At 37.6% G+C, this 19866-nt stretch overlaps 1 protein-coding gene across 2 annotated transcripts in view; it reads left to right on the top strand.

Annotated features, from left to right (window-relative positions):
- Positions 1-310: 310 nt before the first annotated feature.
- abcc2 (ATP-binding cassette, sub-family C (CFTR/MRP), member 2) overlaps positions 311-19866 on the top strand; it is a 63605-nt gene continuing 44049 nt past the window's right edge. The window contains exons 1-18 of one of the 2 annotated variants that reach the window (XR_007892616.1): positions 311-722; positions 1607-1777; positions 8627-8770; positions 8912-9052; positions 9156-9278; positions 9395-9450; positions 9658-9877; positions 11494-11678; positions 11963-12140; positions 12364-12618; positions 12739-12804; positions 13278-13415; positions 13941-14087; positions 14756-14840; positions 15075-15141; positions 15304-15430; positions 15643-15819; positions 17352-17519. Coding sequence is in view for 1 of the 2 variants with exons in the window: in XM_051650866.1 (XP_051506826.1) it covers positions 681-722; positions 1607-1777; positions 8627-8770; positions 8912-9052; positions 9156-9278; positions 9395-9450; positions 9658-9877; positions 11494-11678; positions 11963-12140; positions 12364-12618; positions 12739-12804; positions 13278-13415; positions 13941-14087; positions 14756-14840; positions 15075-15141; positions 15304-15430; positions 15643-15819; positions 17352-17519 (2490 nt within the window). In the remaining variant the exon portion in view is untranslated. The remainder of the gene's footprint in view (positions 723-1606; positions 1778-8626; positions 8771-8911; positions 9053-9155; positions 9279-9394; positions 9451-9657; positions 9878-11493; positions 11679-11962; positions 12141-12363; positions 12619-12738; positions 12805-13277; positions 13416-13940; positions 14088-14755; positions 14841-15074; positions 15142-15303; positions 15431-15642; positions 15820-17351; positions 17520-19866) is intronic. The other variant, XM_051650866.1, reaches the window with a different exon arrangement.

The raw sequence follows: 19866 nt of genomic DNA on the forward strand, positions 1-19866 counted from the left end.
ATACAATCAGTTATTTTGTATTTACTAAAATGTGTGGATTTATAATGTATTATTTTTATTATTGTATTTGATGATTAAAGTGCCTTTTTAAAGTGGACACAGGTTCACTTTGCTAACTTCAGTCTTTGTCTAAAATCAGACCAAGTGCACTTTATCAGGAAACCCAGCATTGTTGTGTTTAGTTAATAAGAGGAAACCCCACCTAAAGCCCCTGAACTTGTACAGGCAGGAAAAAAGCCCTTTTCTACTGTGTGTATCTGTCTTTCTCCCTCCCCCACCTCACATACTCATAATGATGGTGCATCTGGACTTTAGACTAGTGAGTAATGAAAACTGAAGGGTAATCTCTGGGCTGATTCTTGTTGGACAAGCAGGGGAAAGGTTGAACTCTTTTTGTTCTGTAACAGCAGACAAGACAGAACGTCTAAAGAGGCGACATTATCACTCTTCCAGATGAGCTTGAGAGGACCAATGTGGAAGACGTCTCCAGAAGATTATTTAGAATCTGAAGTTAAACTCTAGAACAATACAGATCAACTGCAGGTTTGTGTGACTTGTCCACAAGAATTAAAACTTAAAATCTTTATAGCTTTGAGAATCAGCCAGTGTTTGTGTTCTGCGGTGTTGTGAAAGAAAGGCATCTCCTCTATTTGCTGCCGGTCAAGTGGAATGGAAGAAACATGTCTGCTGCTCTAGAGAAATATTGTGGTTCAGTTTTTTGGGTGAGTTTTGTGAGGTTCTTTTTCAGTCCTGAGTTTTGTATCTCTGCAGTGTACTGAAATATAGTCTAAAAATACAGTGACGATGTCACAGGCATTACAGGATGGCATTTTACAGTTAATAATGGTCTGTTTCATTAACTGATTTAATATATTAATCTACTTGAGCTACTAAAATCTGCTCTGTACTATGATAACCATCATCGTCAAGGTTTTTTCTCTTCACTAACTAAACATCTTATGGAATTTTCCTCCACTAACTAACATCTTATGGATTATTTTTTCTTGCAACAGTCACTGGACATTAAGACCTTCTGTAAAGCTGCTTTGAAACTTTGAAAATTTGTATTGTGAAAAGTGGTACACAAATAAAAATGACTTGACTTGATAAAACAGATGGAAAAATGTAATTTCACATGATGACTTAAGTTCATCAAAATTGGGCTTTCCATGAAAAAAAAAGTCAAAGTACAGTATATAGCTTCCCACACGAAGTAAAACACTGTCACACATGACACTAATATAATGCTATAAAGGTTAACTTAACTTAAAATGTAACATAAAACATCATAATGTAGATAACTGATAATAAAAATAAAAAGGAACATAACTATTCAAATAAAATATATAATAAAAAATGATGTGTCAGTGATGTAAGGGAATTTTCTTTTTATTGATTTTCCCCATAAATTATAAGGTCGTACTTTTTATTTGCAAAAAAATAAAATAAATAAATAAAGAGAAAGAAAATAATAATAATAATTTTAACAACATTCTACTGTGAAAGCACAGTTTTTTGCTAAATTTAATATGGTAATTCATGGCAAATTCATGTCTTTTTATGCCTTTGTCACATGTGTGTGTGTGTGTGCGTGTGTGTGTGTCAGAATTCCTCATACCTGCAGCGTCCAGACCCTGATTTGCCGGTGTGTGTTGAGAAGACTGTGCTGGTGTGGCTTCCATTAGGTTTTCTGTGGCTTTGTGCTCCATGGCACTTGGCTAGTCTGTGTAAGAAATCAGCCAAAGCTCCACTCTCAAAACTCTACATCTGCAAACAGGTGAAATTATTTGCAATATTGACAATTTAATAAAAAAATGATTTAAAATAATTTACTAATAGATTTTCAGCAATTCAGTAGAAATGACTCACTGAAACCATGTATACACTTAATTTGGTCAGCTATGAAACCGTTTCTTTCCTTGTAAATGTTCCCACCATCTGTGCATAGTCTACAAAAAACATATATTACAGAGTTAAATCGAATAGGTAAGTCCAATAATAGCTTAATATCCACAATCCGTCTAGCTGTATCAATACTGCCCAAACAGCAACAAGTGAGTTGCTTCAAATAAATTAATACTGAGACTGCTTTTGTTTTATACACAAGCAAGCATACAATAGTCAGCTTTTTTCTGATTAACATTTTTTATTGATTCATACAGATAACAAAGAAAAGCCCCCACTATTACCCCTCCCCCTCCCCAATCCCCAACCCCACCCTGACCCTCAACAAACATCCCTGTGGTCACATATAAGTTATACACACACACACACACACACACACACACACACAATCACAATCACAATAAAATAAATAATAATCACACACATTTAAAACTATGCTTCTCTCCCCACTGCCCCTCCCCGAGAGCCCCCCAAAAAATGGCAAATAGCTGCCCCATTTCCCATTAAATGAATCCCAGATCCCCAGCCTTCTACATGACACTTCCTCAAAAGCCGCCACCCTCCCCATCTCCGTGCACCACTCCCGAAACGAGGGTGCTCCAGCCGACCTCCATCCCCTTAAAACAATCTGTCTGCCGATCATAACACTGGTCAGGACCCAATTTATTTTGTGTTTATCCCCTATATTGATGGGATCGCCTAAAATAAAGAGTCTGGGGCAAAATGATATCTGAGTGCCCAATACGTCACACATAAAACTCTGAACCTCCAACCAAAATTCTTGGATCTTAACACACCACAAAAAAACATGGGTTGTGTCTCCATCTTCTGACTGGTAATGCCAGCAGGTGGGTGTGTCTTTAAGACCAAGCCTATACAATCTAGAAGGGGTCCAATAGAATCTATGTAAAATCTTGAATTGCATAAGGCGCACCCTTGCATCTCTAGATGCAGACTTGAAATTTTTTAGAATCCTAGCCAACACTCAGTCCTCCAATACCAAGTTTAAATCTTTCTCCCATAATCTCTTGATAGAAGTTAAAGCTCAGTCCCCCAGACTCTGAATTAGCAGGGAGTAATACAGTGATGCCTCATGACCTTTTCCAAAAGCAGTAATCACCACTCCCAGAGTATCTGCCGCTTCAGGGGGGTGTATGCTACTCCCAAAAATAGTACAGAGCAGGTGGTGTAACTGTAAATACCTAAAGAACTGAGATCTGAAAATCCCAAAATGTAGAGCCAAATTTTCAAAGGATCTCAACACTCCACTCTCACATAGGACACCGAGTGTATTAACCTCCCTCACAATCCACTCTGACCAGCAGAAAGGGGACTTATTAATACATAATTTGGGGTTCAGCCATATGCTTGAGGCAACATTTAAATAAATGTCCAAATTAAACACTCTGGACTCTTTTGTCCATACCGAGTGCAAATGCGAGATAACGGGGTGTAACTTAACTTCAACGAATAGTTTGGTAGAAAGGCTTTGCAATGGTGAAATAGGGGCAAGAACTTCCTGTTCAATACAGAACCAGGGAGGGGCTCTCTCAGGTGGAAGCGACCAATGATTGATTGACTGATTGATAACTTTATTGATCCCCTAGGGGGAAATTCACTTTACAGCAGCAACACAACCCATATCTTTAAAAATATATAATTTAAAAAGTATTAATATAATAAAATAAAAAATACAAGAACAAAGAAAAACAACAGACAATAAACAATATTGCACCAACCCAAGCACTACATCATAATAATATTACACCAGTAACAATGTATAATATTGATTGTACTATCTCATGGCAGATGGCAAAAAAGACATTATGTAACGCTCTTTTGAGCAGCACGGATGAATTAACCTTGCACTGAACGAGCCAAATATCTGAGACCGAATGCATAATAATAAAACAAAATCTTGGGTAGGCCTAGCCCACCTTTGTCAATCGGCCTATGCAACTTTTACCATTCCAAATGAAGGACTTCGCTATGCTATCAAATTGTTTGAAATAAGAGAGGGAAACATCTATACGGAGAGACTGTAGCAGGTAATTTAATTTTGGAATACAATTCATTTTAGTAACATTAACCTTCCCAATCATAGATAAATGTAATGAAGCCCACCTGCCCACATCGCTCGAAAACCTTTTTATTAAAGTTTCAAAATTAACTGCCCGAATAAAATACTGAATACTTAATGCTCTGTTTGGGCCACTGGAAGGCACCCAGCTGAAAAGCTGTTACCAGTCAGTACGCTGTCAGAGCAAAAGCTTCGGATTTAGATCAATTAACTCTGTATCTCGGGAACTTAGAAAAGGAATTAATAATTCTGTGGAGGCAAGGCATAGATCTAGTAGGGTTGGAGATGAATAATAAAAAAGCTTATGCGCCACACCTCCTGCCACCACCCCTGGAAATCCTCCTCCTTTCTTATCGTGGCTGCTAATGGCTCCAGGGCAAGACAGAACAATAATGGGGAAAGAGGGCAACCCTTCTGTGTGCCCTTATCCAGAGTAAAATAATCTGAAATTAATCCATTTGTTTGTACCGCCACTACTGGGTGTCTATAATGTCACTTAATCAAACCAATAAAAGTATTCCCGAAGCTGTACATTTCCAAAATCTTAAAAAGATAATCCCATTCTATCATATCAAATGCCTTTTTGGCATCAAGTGAGATGGCAGCAACCGAAGTCTGATCATTCGCCACTGACCACATGATATTGATGAAACGCTTAATGTTATCAGAAGAGCTGCAGCCTGAATAAACCCCACCTGATCTATATGTATAAGAGATGTCATAACTTTTTGACAATAATTTTAACATCTAGCTGGATCAGGGAAATTGGACGGGTACTCTTACACTCACTTGGATCCTGGTCCTTTTTAAGAATCAGACTGATCCGGGCTTGCGTCATGGTTGGCAGAATTTTCCATTCTTTAATGATTCCATATAAACTTCTAGCAAAAGTGAAGCCAATTCTGTAGCATAAGATCTAAAAAACTCAGTGGCAAAGCCATCTGGCCCTGGAGACTTGCCTGTAGGCAAGGCCTTAATTACCTTGCCATCAGTTTAGGAAGTTGTAATGGTTCCAAAAAGTTTCTAATATCAGTAGACGAAGACATCGAACTATAGCGATCAAGAGAGAATTCTTTAAAAGCATTTTTAATATCAGTGGCTGAGGTAAATATTTCACCACCAGCAGATTTCACTTAGGGAATGGTAGAAAAAGACTCACTCTGTTTTATATATCTATCCAGAAGTTTTCCTGCTTTGTCCCCCGACTCAAAGTATGACTGTCTTGCCCTGAATAGCCAAAACTCCACCTTCCGCGACAAAATAGTAATATATCTGTATTTCAATCTGGTAAATTCTCTGAGGCCATCAGACGACATTCGGCGCTTCAGATCTGCCTCAGCACTTTTAATATTCCCTTCCAACTTCATGAGTTCTCGTGCTTTGGATTTTTTGGTGAATGAGGCATACTGTATGATCTGGCCCCTAAGAACCGCCTTAAATGCCTCCCAAGCCATGCCCACAGAGGATACTGAGGACCAGTTGGTCTCCATATAAACATTGATTTCAGCCTTTAACATTTGTTGGAAGCATTAAAGTAATATTTAATGAAACAAAAAAGAAAACAAAACACAAACACACACACACGGCAGCTGCGTGTGTCTCTCTCTCCCGAACTGCCGCATCCGGCTGCATTTATCCCTCTCCTCGGTTGATTAGCCTGATTGGGGCCTGGCCGTGTGCACTCACCTCCTCCTCATCACAGATACATTAAAGCGCCAACTACATGATTTCCTTTTCTCCATATGTGGCAACACCTCTAAACTCACCAGGGTATGATCTAAGACTAAAATGTTTCCAATTGAGCAATCAACAACAGATGAAATGAGGGACTTGGATATAAAAAAAAATCTATTCTAGAATAAAATTTATGGACTGATGAAAAAAATTATAGTCCCTACCAGATGGGTTCAAAAGTCTCCAAATATCTGCAAGACCAAAATTATTACACATCCTGTGAAGCGTCAATGTTGCTCTAGGGGGCTTGCACACTATTGCTTCACTATGATCAAGGACTGAGTCCATCAAAAGATTAAAGTCTCCTCCCAATATTATATCATGAGGGTGCCGGTGGTTTGCAACATCCCTTCAAGATCTATAAAAAAGCCCTGATCATCAATGTTAGGTGCATAATATTGGCCAAAATAAGACTTTGCCCCTGAATTTCTGCTAAAACAATAATGACTCTTCCTAATTTATCTTTAATCTGTTTGAGACATTTTAATTGTAGATGCTTACTTATCAGTGTAATGACTCCCCTGCTCTTACTTGAGCCAGCACTAAAGAAAAAATGTCCACCCCATATCTTCCCAAATTTTTCAGTTTCCTGCGTGGAAAGATGTATTTCTTGAAGAAACACTATATCATATTTCTAACGCTTAAGAAGAGATATAACCTTCCTTCTTTTTATGGGGTGCCCCAACCCATTCACATTCCATGTGGAGAGAGACAATCTGCTCATATTAACACTTGACATTTTGACAAATGAGAAAAAAAAAGATTGTGTGTCAAAAACAAAATTATAAAGATCACATTAGTGCAACAATCAAACCCCAAACTTTCCCCAGAACCAAACAAACAGAAAAAAGAAAAACATGCGCATTAACCCCACGCATGACAGCGCCAACTGGCGTCCATCTCTCTAAACTCAAACAGTCCATATACGCCTACGAGAGTCCCCGTGACAACTTTGCCATCGGATTGCTCAAGTCAGGTGTTTCTATAAAAGACAGAGTTACACAACAAAAGATAATCTAAATAAACAAACTCCAGCCAATAGGCGGAATAAACACAAAGAACGTGTAGATCCACATAACTGTCCCGAAGGTGTTTTATTCCACAAAACAAACTCCAGCTGCTAGGCAGAATCAGCACAAAAAAAAAAAAGGCTGCTCAGTTTCCTCGGACAGTCAAACGAATGTTCAGTGAGCCAGCCCATTTGGCAGCTACATGAGTGCAACAAATGACCTAATCACTCCAATGTCTTGAAAGAAATACTCCATAAAACAAACTCCAGCCAATAGGAGGGGTAAGCACAAAGAACGTGCAGATTCATCCACAAAACAGTCCCGAAGGAGTGTTACTCCACAAAATAAACTCGCACAAAAAGAAACAAAAAAGGTGCTCAGTTTCCATGAACAGTCAAGTGAATGTTCAGTGAGTCGGTCCATTCGGCTACAACGTGAGTACCACAAAAAAACGTACTCACTCCATTGACTTTATGAAGGACATGGCATGCTGGGGACATGTGAATGTTTTCTGGCCATCCTTAACATCTATTCTCAATTTGGCCGGGAACATCAGTGCAAAAGCGAACTTCTGTTGATGTAAGAGTTTCTTGCATTCCTTGAATCGATCACGTTTCTCTCTTGTCGAATTCTCAAAGTCTGGGAACAAGAAAATGCTGTGGTTCTTCCAAAAAAGCCTTCCTTTACTCCTCGCCTCACATAACACAAGATCTTTATTGGATGATCTCAGAAATTTGGCCAGAATTGATCGGGGCCTGTATCCCTCAGCGGATCGTCAAGCCAGAACCCTGTGAGCTCACTTGATTTCCAGCTTATGGCCTGTTATGTCAAGCAGATTCAAAAGAGCCCTTCCAGGAATTTCACCATATCCTGACCCTCTTTGGCTTCAGGAATTCTGATGATTAGCACGTTATACCACCGGCTATGGTTCTCCAAGTCCTCCAACTTCTCCCAGACACGCTCCAAATCCACCTTGGTTGCTAGCGGATTAGCAGCTAATTCCCTCTCAGATGACTCCAGATAATCGATCCGTTTCTCGACATCCCCCACTCTTGTAACCACCTCAGAGAACTTCGTCTCCATGGCAGTGATTGATCAACGTATTACAGCAAGATCCTCCAAGTCAGCAATGACCTTCGTCAGCATTGCCGACATGTTCAACATTTCTCGCCGAATTTCCCTCATTTCTCCGACCAAACTGACTCCCGGGCTCGGGGCTTTCTCAGGGGTATCAGCTTGAGCGCTTAAGTGTCTTTTAATGTCTCCAGAGCCCGAGAATTTTGAATTCTTTGACATATTGTCCTCCTAGAACATTTATGGAACAGAGTGTATCGAATCTCACCAGTTTATGTCATTAGTAGTGTTAAAACTAGCAAAGTGCACAGAGCTCGCCGTTCACATGTCCGAACCTCGCATGGCGTCATGTGATTCCAATAGTCAGCTTTTAATAAGAGTCAAATAGAGTCAAAATATTTCCCAAAAAATATTCATTTGGATAAAGGAAAAAGATCAAATAAATGACTAAAAATATTCAGAAAACTGGGAAAAACCATCTGCTGTGATGTGTTCTATTCTTTAAGACAAATATGAAAGCCGTCAATATGAAAGCCAGCATGATTAACGAATATGAAAGCTGCTCTATATAGTTCAATATATTCATGCAAAAGTACCTGGTAACACCTTTAGAGAGATGTTTATATCATTTGTGGATAAATGTTTTTGTGACTTTCCCCTTTAAAGTAGCTAATGGTAATTAATGATTTGAAAAGATCTGCAAGAATTATTAACATTATCATTAAGTATTTTATCATGCAGCACCACACAATAAAGTTAACTGTATTAATCTGAATGATTTCTCTTCTCATTTCCTAACTTTTTTTTTTTTTTTTGCCATAAGATTTTGGTTGGCCTCCTGTTTCTGACAGCGATAGCAGAGCTCGCTCTTACTCTTGGTGAAGATTATGGACCATCAAGTGATTCCACCATTCAAAAAAATCCAGCAGTGCTTTATACGAATCCTGTTCTGTTTGCAGTTTCATGGGTAAGTTCATAACCTGATTGCTTTTGTAGTAGCCTAATTTATGTGAATTATGTGAGCATGAAAAATACACTTGAGTCAAAAACTACTCAATAAAAACATGACATTTGCATATGTTGAGCAGTTGTGTTTGTGCTTGTATAGATCGTTGTTATGCAGTGCCAAGAGTCTGTGCGGCACAGAACGACAGCGGTGGACTCCGGCAGCCTCTTCCTGTTCTGGCTGCTTCTAGTGGTGTGTCAGGTCTTCCAATTTCAGACTTTACTGAGGGATGCATTGAGCCAGGTACCTACTCTAACACACATGTGCTCTCTTTATAATGCCTTTCTTTTGTTAGTTACATAATTTTGTTGTGTTGTATTGTTATGTAAGTTATATTGTTCCTCAGGAGGAGATAGCTGATCTTCCACGGTTCTGCCTGTTCTACATAAGCTATGGACTGCAACTGATCGCATTTGTTTTATCAGCCATTGCTGATGTTTCACCTGAAGTTAAAAAACTTTTAAAAAAGGTACACAGAGTATGAAAGAAATGTCAAGATATTTCTCACAGTTTTAAGTAAGCATGTAATAAATGTATATATTCACATGTAATAAAAATATATTTATTTTCTCTCATCCAATTCAGAATCCCGAAGCTACAGCAACTTTCCTCAGTAGAATCACCTTTAACTGGTTTAACAGGTGGATCTGAGTTTTTTTTTTACGCTTCTTATTTTGCATTTTGTGATCTGTTTTGTTACTGATTAGAGCATCTTCTGATGTCCTTTTACATGTCACTGTTATGCCTAAATGAGACAAAAATGAGTGTACATCCACTACAAGAGTGTCATACACAAACAATACAGGTTTTTTCATATGTTCAATAACCTTGTAAATCTTCTTCCACAGCATGGTCTTCAAAGGTTATAAGAGGCCTCTGGTTCAGGAGGACATGTGGGATCTGAATGAGAAAGATTCCACTCATTCTATCTGTCAGCAATTTGAGGAGGTTATGAGCAAAGAACTGAAAAAATCTCACAGTGTCCTACAGAAGAAAAAATCAAAACGAAGGACTGATCATCATCAGAATGGCTTAGCCAAAGGAGTCAGTCAGGATGTTCTAGTTATGGTGAGAGAATCATTTTCAATAGTTGTAAATAATATTTATAGAATTATTCTGTCTGCATCGGTACTTTATTAATTATTAACTTTGTCCAAATGCATTGAGGATTAGCAGTGTAGTACAACAATATCACACAAGCAAGAGTGCTGTATGGCCCTATATTAACACCGCTGTCCCAATGCCGCAGGTAATAACAGCCATGCTGATTAAGGGTCATACAGCATGATTGTGAGTGTGATATTGCTTTTATACAAGAGTTCAACACACAGGTAAAAAAAGAAATAAGGAAAAACGGAGGACTGTTACAAAAAACTCGCTTGTGCAGGGAACTACTTTCTTACGCCACGGATCAGGATGTGCACAAGTCTCTATTACTAATTCAAGAACGTCACTTTAGAACTAGTAAAGATGGCTTGGGCTGTTTCTTACAAGTTATTGGAGAAACAAGGATGTGTGTGTGTGTATTTGTTTGAGAGAGAGAGAGAGAGCGATTGAGCGTTTGCAGTTACCTGCGTCTGTCGCTACTCCCAAGCAGTGATGAACAGTATAGCTGTTTAACTCTATTCCTCAGCTGTAATGTTAGTCAACTTGTTGAAAATAATAGAATTTTGGTCAAAAACAGAGCAGAGTCATTCACTACAGAAACTGTATTCTCCCCACCATGTAGAATGTTTACATCTCATCTAAACTTTAGTTTAGAATGCAATTAACACAAGCGGAGTGATACAAAGAGAAAAGTATCCCAGTGCGGATAGTGTGAGACTGGCACTCTTGGAACGTCTCTTGTCCAATCAGATTCGAGGACCGTAACTAACTGTTGTATAATATTTAATTCATATCAGGGACTAAAAACAAAATGTTTTTCGCTTTGGCTCATTCTGAGCAGAAACCATATTTCTTTTTTATTTCTGTTCCAACATTTCGCAGTCTACTTTCCAAATGGTAACCGATAAGAACGAAATAAAAGATCAGTTAATAATGTTCTTTTTAAAATGACAGTACTCTGTGCTAAGGATGGATGATAAAAAAAAGTCCTTTTCAAGGCAAGTCCACTCTATTTTCAAGGCAAGCTATTTTCTATGATTACAGGTGGCATGAAAGCACAGCTCCTATCTACTTGAATGGAGAAAGACTGACATTTCCAAAATGGTTGGTCAAGATTATGATCAAAGAACATATTTTACATAAGCAGTAAAATCTGACAACAATGATGATAAATGGTGCTTCTTTATGTCAGATCACGCAAATAAAATTATATTTTCTCAGCTGGTTTGGCTAATGTGCATCCGCGTTCTCGAGTTTATTGCAAGCAGTTTAATTCAGGATCACAGCACTTGGTTATGTGACAAACCCTTTGGTCTTTGGTTTCATAAAAAATATAGGAAGGAAATAAACTGGTTATTTACCGGTTACAAACATCTAAAAATAAAGTTTTCAATCCAGAACCACTGAAAGGGACTTAAGTTCTGCAAAAAATCTTGTTTGTTTCATTCCTTGAACAGATTTCAGTCCCTGATTTATAATACTTCTAACACTTTTTCAGTGTAATGTGTTGATGCTAATCAGTCTAAACAAAATAATCTAAACTAACTGACTGATGCTCTCACAATATTTACTATTAGGAGGAGACTGGAAAAAATGCCGAAAAAAACAAGAAAAAGAAAGAGAAAAAGGTTTCTGAATCAGACTATCCACATTCCTGGCTGGTTCCTACCATTGGTAAAACATTCAAAGGTGTGCTTATTAAGTCAGCCCTCTTCAAATTGATGCAAGATCTTCTATCATTCGCCAGCCCACAACTTCTCAAGTAAGTGATGTCCCCTTGGGACTTCAGAGCAACCACATTTCCAAATGCTCTTCCCCTGACCTGTATAAACACATTAGGCCTACCTTGTTTTTTGAATTCTTAACACATTATATGCAGACTAAAGGTCTGCAAAACCTTTGTGGACCTCATGGTCTGCAAAAAGGAAACCATCAGTCAGTTTCTATCCTCTTCGTTCTTTACTTTTGTCTTCCTTTCAAACAGTTGTATTTTTTCTGAAACTGGTGTGCCGCTTGTCAATACTGTATGTTGTGGTTTGTCAACAGGTTAATGATATCCTTCACTCAGGACAAAACAATTCATGCATGGATGGGCTACTTGTATGCAGTTCTGCTTGTGTTGGTGGCTTTTTTACAGTCTGTATTTCTACAACAGTATTTCCAGCGATGTTTTGTCCTGGGTATGAAAGTACGCACAGCTATCATGGCTGCTGTTTACAAGAAGGTACATAAATCTCTCTGTTACTTTAGTTTGTAATCCTTTTTTTCCAGAATGGGCAGCATTTGATGTTACAGACATCTCCTGCCTTTATATCATTGTATTTCTAGTGTTGTTCCAGACAAATACTTAATTATTTAGCTATAATATTTTGTGAGTGCTTTTAGCCAGATAATAAACCATCACTGGATGATTTTGTGACGATTCATTATTTACTGGTTCCTTTCAGGCATTAGTTGTTTCCAATGACTCTAAAAAAGAGTCAACTGTTGGAGAGATTGTCAACCTGATGTCAGCAGATGCCCAGAGGTTTAATGATGTCACCAACTTCATCCACTTGCTATGGTCATGTCCACTGCAGATCATTTTGGCCATAGCTTTCCTCTGGATTGAACTGGGTCCATCAGTCTTAGCGGGTCTGTTAGTCATGGTGCTGATGGTGCCCATTAATGGTTGGCTGGCAACCAAGTCCAGGGGCTTCCAGGTGATTCAGCTGCAAATTGCCCTATAAAGCATTTTTCATGTAAAACACATAGCTGGTTTTAAAGAAATAGAATGTATGCACTGCAACATCATTCACTGAAGTCAGCAACTTTATTTTCAGATGGAAAACATGAAATTTAAAGACAAGCGCATGAAAATCATGAATGACATACTGAACGGAATAAAAGTGAGTAACTTCACACCACATTTTCATTTTCAGTTCAGTCAACTGAAAATAAGAAATGTAATTTCTCTCCGAGGACTCGATAGTATGGAATAACATGAGCTAGTGATATATCAGTTTCCCTTGTATAAGCCCCTTCCTCTGGTTCAGCGTCAGGATTCTTGCTTGAACCATCAGATACTGACGGAAGGTGATGACGGCAGGGGAGAGGAGCTTGCCCCTTACAGTAGGACGGGACCTAAACTAGTGGTGTTGGGGTGGCGGCTGTGGTACAGCAGTGGTACCTTATAAGGCAAAGGCTAGATCATGATTGGATGAGATGCCGGAATTGAATGCGTGTATGACGTAATGCTTACTACGAGTCATCTGCGAGAATCATCGCTTAGGCTTCCATTTTTCTTTAATAAATAGTAAATGGTCCTGCCCTATCGTTAAAATCTTGAAACACAAAAGGAAGTTTGTCTCTTATGTGGCAGATTCTGAAGTTTTATGCCTGGGAGACGTCTTTTGAGGATCAGGTTCTGGGGATTCGAGAACAGGAGTTGAAGGTGATGAGGAAATTTGCCTACCTCTCATCTGTCTCCACCTTCATATTTGCATGTGCTCCAGCTATTGTGAGTATGAGTTTATTATACTGTATCAGATGGCAACCTCTATTATATGGTTCTAATTGGTTTAACATCCATTTTACATAAATCAACAATTATTGAGTTAATACACTCTATGGAAGGCTCAGCTGGCCGAAATGCAACAGTGTGCAGCTACTGATTTTTTTTTTACTTTTTAAATGTGACAAGCCAGTTAAAATAAAGGCTTTTAAATTTTTTCACCAGAAGCAGTGCCATTGATTATTTTTGTATAAATCATTGAGTTAAGTTTATATGCTGACTAGTAGTTAATGCTGCGTCGTGTAGCAATGTTAACCATTAGCAAAGGAATAGTGTATTTCTTGACCTACTGAAAGTTGAGAAGAAAAGGGGTTTAGGACATTGTGGATGTTATGAAGTGTCTATGATAGACAGATCTGCCAGAGACTCTTTATATACATTCTTATGATGGTCAAATATTTCCTTTATAAGCTGTTTTGGTGCGAAATCTGGTGGTGTTGTGGGGGTCATATCATGTCTTACTTTCTATAGGTGTCTCTGGCAACCTTTGCTGTATTTGTGTCTGTGAGTTCTGACAACATTTTGGATGCAGAGAAAGCTTTTACCTCCATCTCACTCTTCAATATCTTGCGTTTTCCACTGGCCATGCTTCCACAGTTGATTTCTATAATGGTTCAGGTACTGTATAGACCCATTATCACTTTCTTACAAATAGATTATTGTGCATTTACACTGTACAAAAATGAAAAGTTGAGAACAATTCAAACATCAAGGTCACATGATCCAATAGATTTTTTAAAATTTTATCAAGTGCAAATGCCAAAACAGAAGAAAAAAACAAACATTCAACACTAAATGTCTCCTTTAGCCAATAAATTCTTGTCACAGCAACTACAAATTTCTTGTTAGCAACACAGAAATGTATTATCTTATTTTTTATCATGCACATTTTTAAATGAGTTCAAGTGTTTGTCCAGATGACCGTATTGTTGGTCTAACATGTATGGTACGTTATTTGTGTGTAGATTTGAAGTATTTCACTGTAAGAAAAAAATACAAATCTCTGTATTTTTCACTTGTACTTGGTTTCAAGAGAGGCTCACTGAGCATGTGCATGGTAGTCAATTGCTCTCAACAAATTTAAACAAATTTTGTTGCTGGCTGAATTAGATGTAAGTCAAAGTACCTTAATGTATGAGATTTCATGGAGCTAACTCCAAAATGCTCATTAACACCACAGTCTTTCAGCCTACATGAGTTACTAAGAAATGTCATTGTTGTCTATAAATAAACTGTAAAATTATATACAATTTGCTAGAATTTTGATGTACTGTTTTTATGTTCAGACTAGTGTATCTAAGAAAAGACTCGAGAAATTTCTGGGTGGAGATGATCTGGACACAATGGCAGTTTCACGTGACAACAGTTACAGTAAGTAAAGAACTCACTGTTAAATAATTTCTGATGAGATTCAGAACTACTGAAATGTTGATTTCAACTGATTTTAGAAAAACTTTTTGTTAAAATATTGGTCAATCACATAATTTTCTTTCATGGTTTAACATACTACATAGAACACGCTTCAAGTACATTTTAGAGGAACACTAGCAGTTTAGTGTGAAATTTCAGTGATAGAACAAATTTTCTCATTATTCCATTAATTAGGTGCGGCAGTGAGCATGACTGATGGCACGTTTGCCTGGGAAAGAGACAGTGAGCCAGTCCTGAAAAAGTGAGTATTATACTATCTCACCACAATATACAACTCTATCACATTTTAAACTTAATACAGCAGATGCCATAAAAGATAAATGTGGATGTTACTGTGATTTAGGACTGTGCAAAGAGGTTTTCAACCCTATAATATTTGAGGCATATGACTTGTATCCCTCAGTCTATTTCTGGACATTAATGCGGGTCGTCTGGTGGCAGTGGTTGGGGCTGTGGGGTCGGGCAAGTCATCGCTGATATCAGCTCTACTGGGAGAAATGCACAACCTCAAGGGTCACATTAATATCAAAGTAAACAATCAGACCTTGTCCTGCTTTTGTGCTTTTTTCTGTCTTGTTTAAGATTAAATTCTTTACTAAGAGATTTTCTTTATCAGGTAATAAGTAGATTAATAGAATGACAGATATACTGGCACTGTAATATACTGGCTGGACATGTGCTATGCAGTTAGTTTTGTGTGTTTGCTGATGTGTTGTAAATGTGAATATGTCTTCTCTCTCAGGGGTCTGTGGCATATGTGCCTCAGCAGGCATGGATACAGAATGCTACACTAAAAAACAACATCCTGTTTGGCTCTCATCTGGATGAGAAACGATACCAGGCTGTAGTGGATGCGTGTGCCCTCCGACCAGACCTGGATCTTCTGCCAGGAGGAGATCAGACTGAGATCGGAGAAAAGGTAAAGTAACATACAACATGAGTATATTGCAGTGGTAAAAAAAAAAAAAAAAAAAAGGTTTCTATTTTATTTAGTCAATTTGTTACATTTCTTCATTATGAGGTCTTTATCAAATCAAATCAAATCACTTTTATTGTCACACAACCATATACACAAGTGCAACAGTGGATGAAAGTCTTGGGTGCAGTTCCGAGCAACATAGCAGTCACGACAGTGATGAAACATATACCAATTTACAATAAACATCAGATTTACACAACACAATTTACATATCTAATATACACATTATTATGTGAAGTACAAAATAAATAACTGCCACCTCCAGATCAGTGAGAGTTTTACCAAAGCAAATGCTGTGATGTAACACACCACCCATTACAGCACACATGAAAACAATAGAATTCACAGAGTTCATGGCAGCTTGTTATCAGCTAACCTTGAACAGGCTGGTTCTAGGGTCAGCAGATATTCAGGGCTTAGTCCAAACTTACATGTCTGTTTTAGCTTTTTGCATTTCAGCATACATTGTATACAACTGACCATTTTAAATGATTGATTCATTGGGTGTTTTTAAGTTAGTTTACAAGTAGGCAGGCTTTTAAAATGGGTGCTGATGAGAAAGAAAAATAAAGTTGCTGGATTTGCCAAAGTTTGCATGGTTCATGGCATTGTGTCTTAAAAAAGTTTGGCAAAACAACGCAAATGTCCTGAGTTGAATCTTAAAGTTCTCACATACATTTGAATATCAATTTTATGGTTTGTGAGGTTTATACATCTAAACATGGTGTTTATTGTATCTGAAGCCTGTCTCATGAAGATAGTTAAAAAACCGTGCCTGGTAAAAGCACCACTAATTGCGTGTGCTGTCTGCACAGGTTCAGCACCTGATTCAGCACAAAAGTGCAAACGTGGCCTCAAATTCTGTGCTGAATGCAATTTTGAGCGGCGAAAATCCGATCTTGTGGATACGGTTCTGAGAGAGTATATAGCAGAGGATGCAGGAGTCTGTTGATTTGTTTAAATGTTTATTTACTTTCATCTTGTCCAAACCCATATGACTTTCTCTCTTCTGCAGAACATAAAAATATAGAGCTTACAAAAGCACCCAAAATGGAATAAAATTAGTCAATGCTTTGTCATATTCCATTTATGATGTTATAGACTCTCAAATCATTAACTCATGTACACAGTCCCAAATCAAAAATGGCTACACATCAATAACATCAATCCTCATTGGTTTGTACGCATCTCATTACCAAACATCGTAACAATGGGTTTGGAACGACATGAGGGTGAGTAAATAATGAAAGAATTTTCATTTGTGTGTGGACATTCCTTTAAGACAAGAAACATTATATACTGTATAAAATAATAGTTTATTTCATTTAATGTCATTTTCATTTCACTTTTCATCATTAAAATACATATGTAGCTTATACATTAGCCATAGCATCGACCACTGAAAAACCCATATCAGTTGACCATTAATCAAATAAATCTTTCATTCCAACTAACTGTATGCTGTACCACAGGGCATCAATCTGAGTGGGGGACAGAAACAGAGAGTGAGTCTGGCCAGGGCGACTTACAGTTCAGCAGATGTGTACCTTCTAGATGACCCGCTGTCTGCTGTAGACTCACATGTGGGAAAACATCTGTTTGAGAGGGTGATTGGGCCCAATGGACTGCTCAAAGATAAGGTAGACTATGTATTGTGCAATGTATTTAGCCCCTGATTTTCCCTGATCAGTTACATTGATCCCTACAACTATAAGTAAGTCATTTGTTGGTTGATTTCCTCAAACATTAAACACTGTGGGGCATTTTCACTAAACAGTTGCACCACTTTTGCACATGGTATTTCAGCACAAATAACAGCATCTTATTCACTAATCACCTGCATTCTATTTTAGCAGGTGCAATCAGCACTGAAAGGCCCTCCGTCTTGAGTATTTTAAGTCATTGTCATTCCTTTTCACGCAAACACGCCTTCTTTATATGTAAATTAGGCTCATTGTAGATTGTGCTTCATTCACAAAAATTGCCTGCTGCAAATTAGATTGTGCAATTACCGTGAATTAAAGTAGTGGTAAAATGAATTTTATTTAAAAGAGATGTGAACATTTTCATAAAATCGATCATAAAAGCAATAATTCAACAAATGTAGTAAAGCGCAATTTCGGCATATTTAAGGGATGATTTAGGTGTCTGATTCACAGTGATGATGTACAGCCCCAGCAGGGCATGTCAAATAAGGTGATCTGCAGCATTCTCTGCTATATAGCGCTCCGAATCGGCCCGCAAAATCGTAATTGCGCATCCTGGTGCTGATGTTCTGTGACATCAGAACTCTTGGAACTTCACTCATCCAATCAGATTTTGAGGACCAAAACTAACCATTGGATATTAATAAATAGCACATTTACCGGGTGCAATTAATGCTTAGTGAATTTCCCCAGTGTCCCTTGGGCGCTATAAAAGTGCACTAATTATTTTGAGCGGCCCGTCCAGCCAGACTTGCAACATTTGTTCAACCAATGGTGTGAGTTTAGGGCAGGACTATCTTTTTTTATTTTTTACTACACACTTCATCTTTAACATGATAAAATGACATATTTTAACCAGCAAAATAATTCACATAGCCTACAGGAATATGGAAACCATTTTGATTTTTCTTCTCTCTAGTCAGTGTTTTCATTCCATTAGTCATTATTCATGAAAGTGTGTTGATTTTGTAGAAATGAGAAAAAAAAAGTGGCAAGAAATTAATCTACTAGACACAATAGCCTGAAAACCCTCTGCTTTCACCACTTGGCTTGAGGAAGGCTAGTGTAACCCAAGCACAGCTCTGGGGTGTACTCTTTATATATATATATATATATATATATATATATATATATATATATATTTGGTCAGTCTGCGCTCGTCTTGATAGAAACAGGATGCGCAGTCTGTCAATCAAACATGAGTACTCTCAGTCTAACTTGTTAAGAGTCACTCATCACAGCAAAAATATGTGTCCAACCCATCTGAATAGCTCACCAGAGATATATGCTCATCACAATAACAGAAAATATAGTTTTGATATATTATAGTTTATCCTGCAATAACAGTGTTGAGACGTCTTCACGCAAAAGCTTATAAAACCCCAATTCCGAAAAAGTTGGGACAGTATGAAAAATGCTAATAAAAACAAAAATATTCACCCTTTGCTATATTGAAAGCACTACAACTACACATGTTGGAGCATGTTGCAATCATCTGATTTGAAATTACTGTTCATTTAAAAAACAACTATGAAATTCACAAGGTAAAACATAATATAATGTGTAGTTGTAGTGCTTTCAATATAACAAAGTGTGAATATAATTTAGAAATCACTCCTTTTTGTTTTTATTAGCATTTTTCATACTGTCCCAACTTTTTCAGAATTGGGGTTGTAGTGATCTACATCACTTCGCCACGAAACACTAAAGAGGCTTAACAAATCTGAATAAAATCTTAACTTGTCACTGGAGAAGTTTTGGAGCTAATACTGGATATATCTCTCTTGTCTTTGAATGCATCTCTGGTGTATGTAATGCTGAACACTGATCTTATCTGTTTCTATATTGTAATGAATGTGGTAGTGGCTCTTTGAAAAATTCAAACCAAACCATGAGATATATATATATATTTTTTTTTTTTTTTTTTTTTTACATATTTATTAGAGGCTACAGGAATCGAGCTTTGCAGCCCCTGAGCTTTCCAAAGTTGAGTAGTGCTGTTCAGGACATATTTTTACAGTCCACAAGAAACAGCCAACAAGCCTTTATTAGCTACACATCATGATCCAGTGAAACACCCCAGCCCAACCAATCAGATCTTCTTTCTCTCACATTAAAAAAGCCCACTTAAATTGATCTAGGAAATGTTATATGTTTTTTTTTTTCGATTAATTTTTTTTTTATTGATTCGTACATATGACAATGAAAAACAAAACATATATACACTGAATCAAAATTTAGCCTCCACTATTACCCCTCCCCAATCACCAACCCCACCCTG

Source organism: Myxocyprinus asiaticus, chromosome 23, assembly GCF_019703515.2.
Source record: "Myxocyprinus asiaticus isolate MX2 ecotype Aquarium Trade chromosome 23, UBuf_Myxa_2, whole genome shotgun sequence".
Classification (NCBI taxonomy): Eukaryota; Metazoa; Chordata; class Actinopteri; order Cypriniformes; family Catostomidae; genus Myxocyprinus; species Myxocyprinus asiaticus.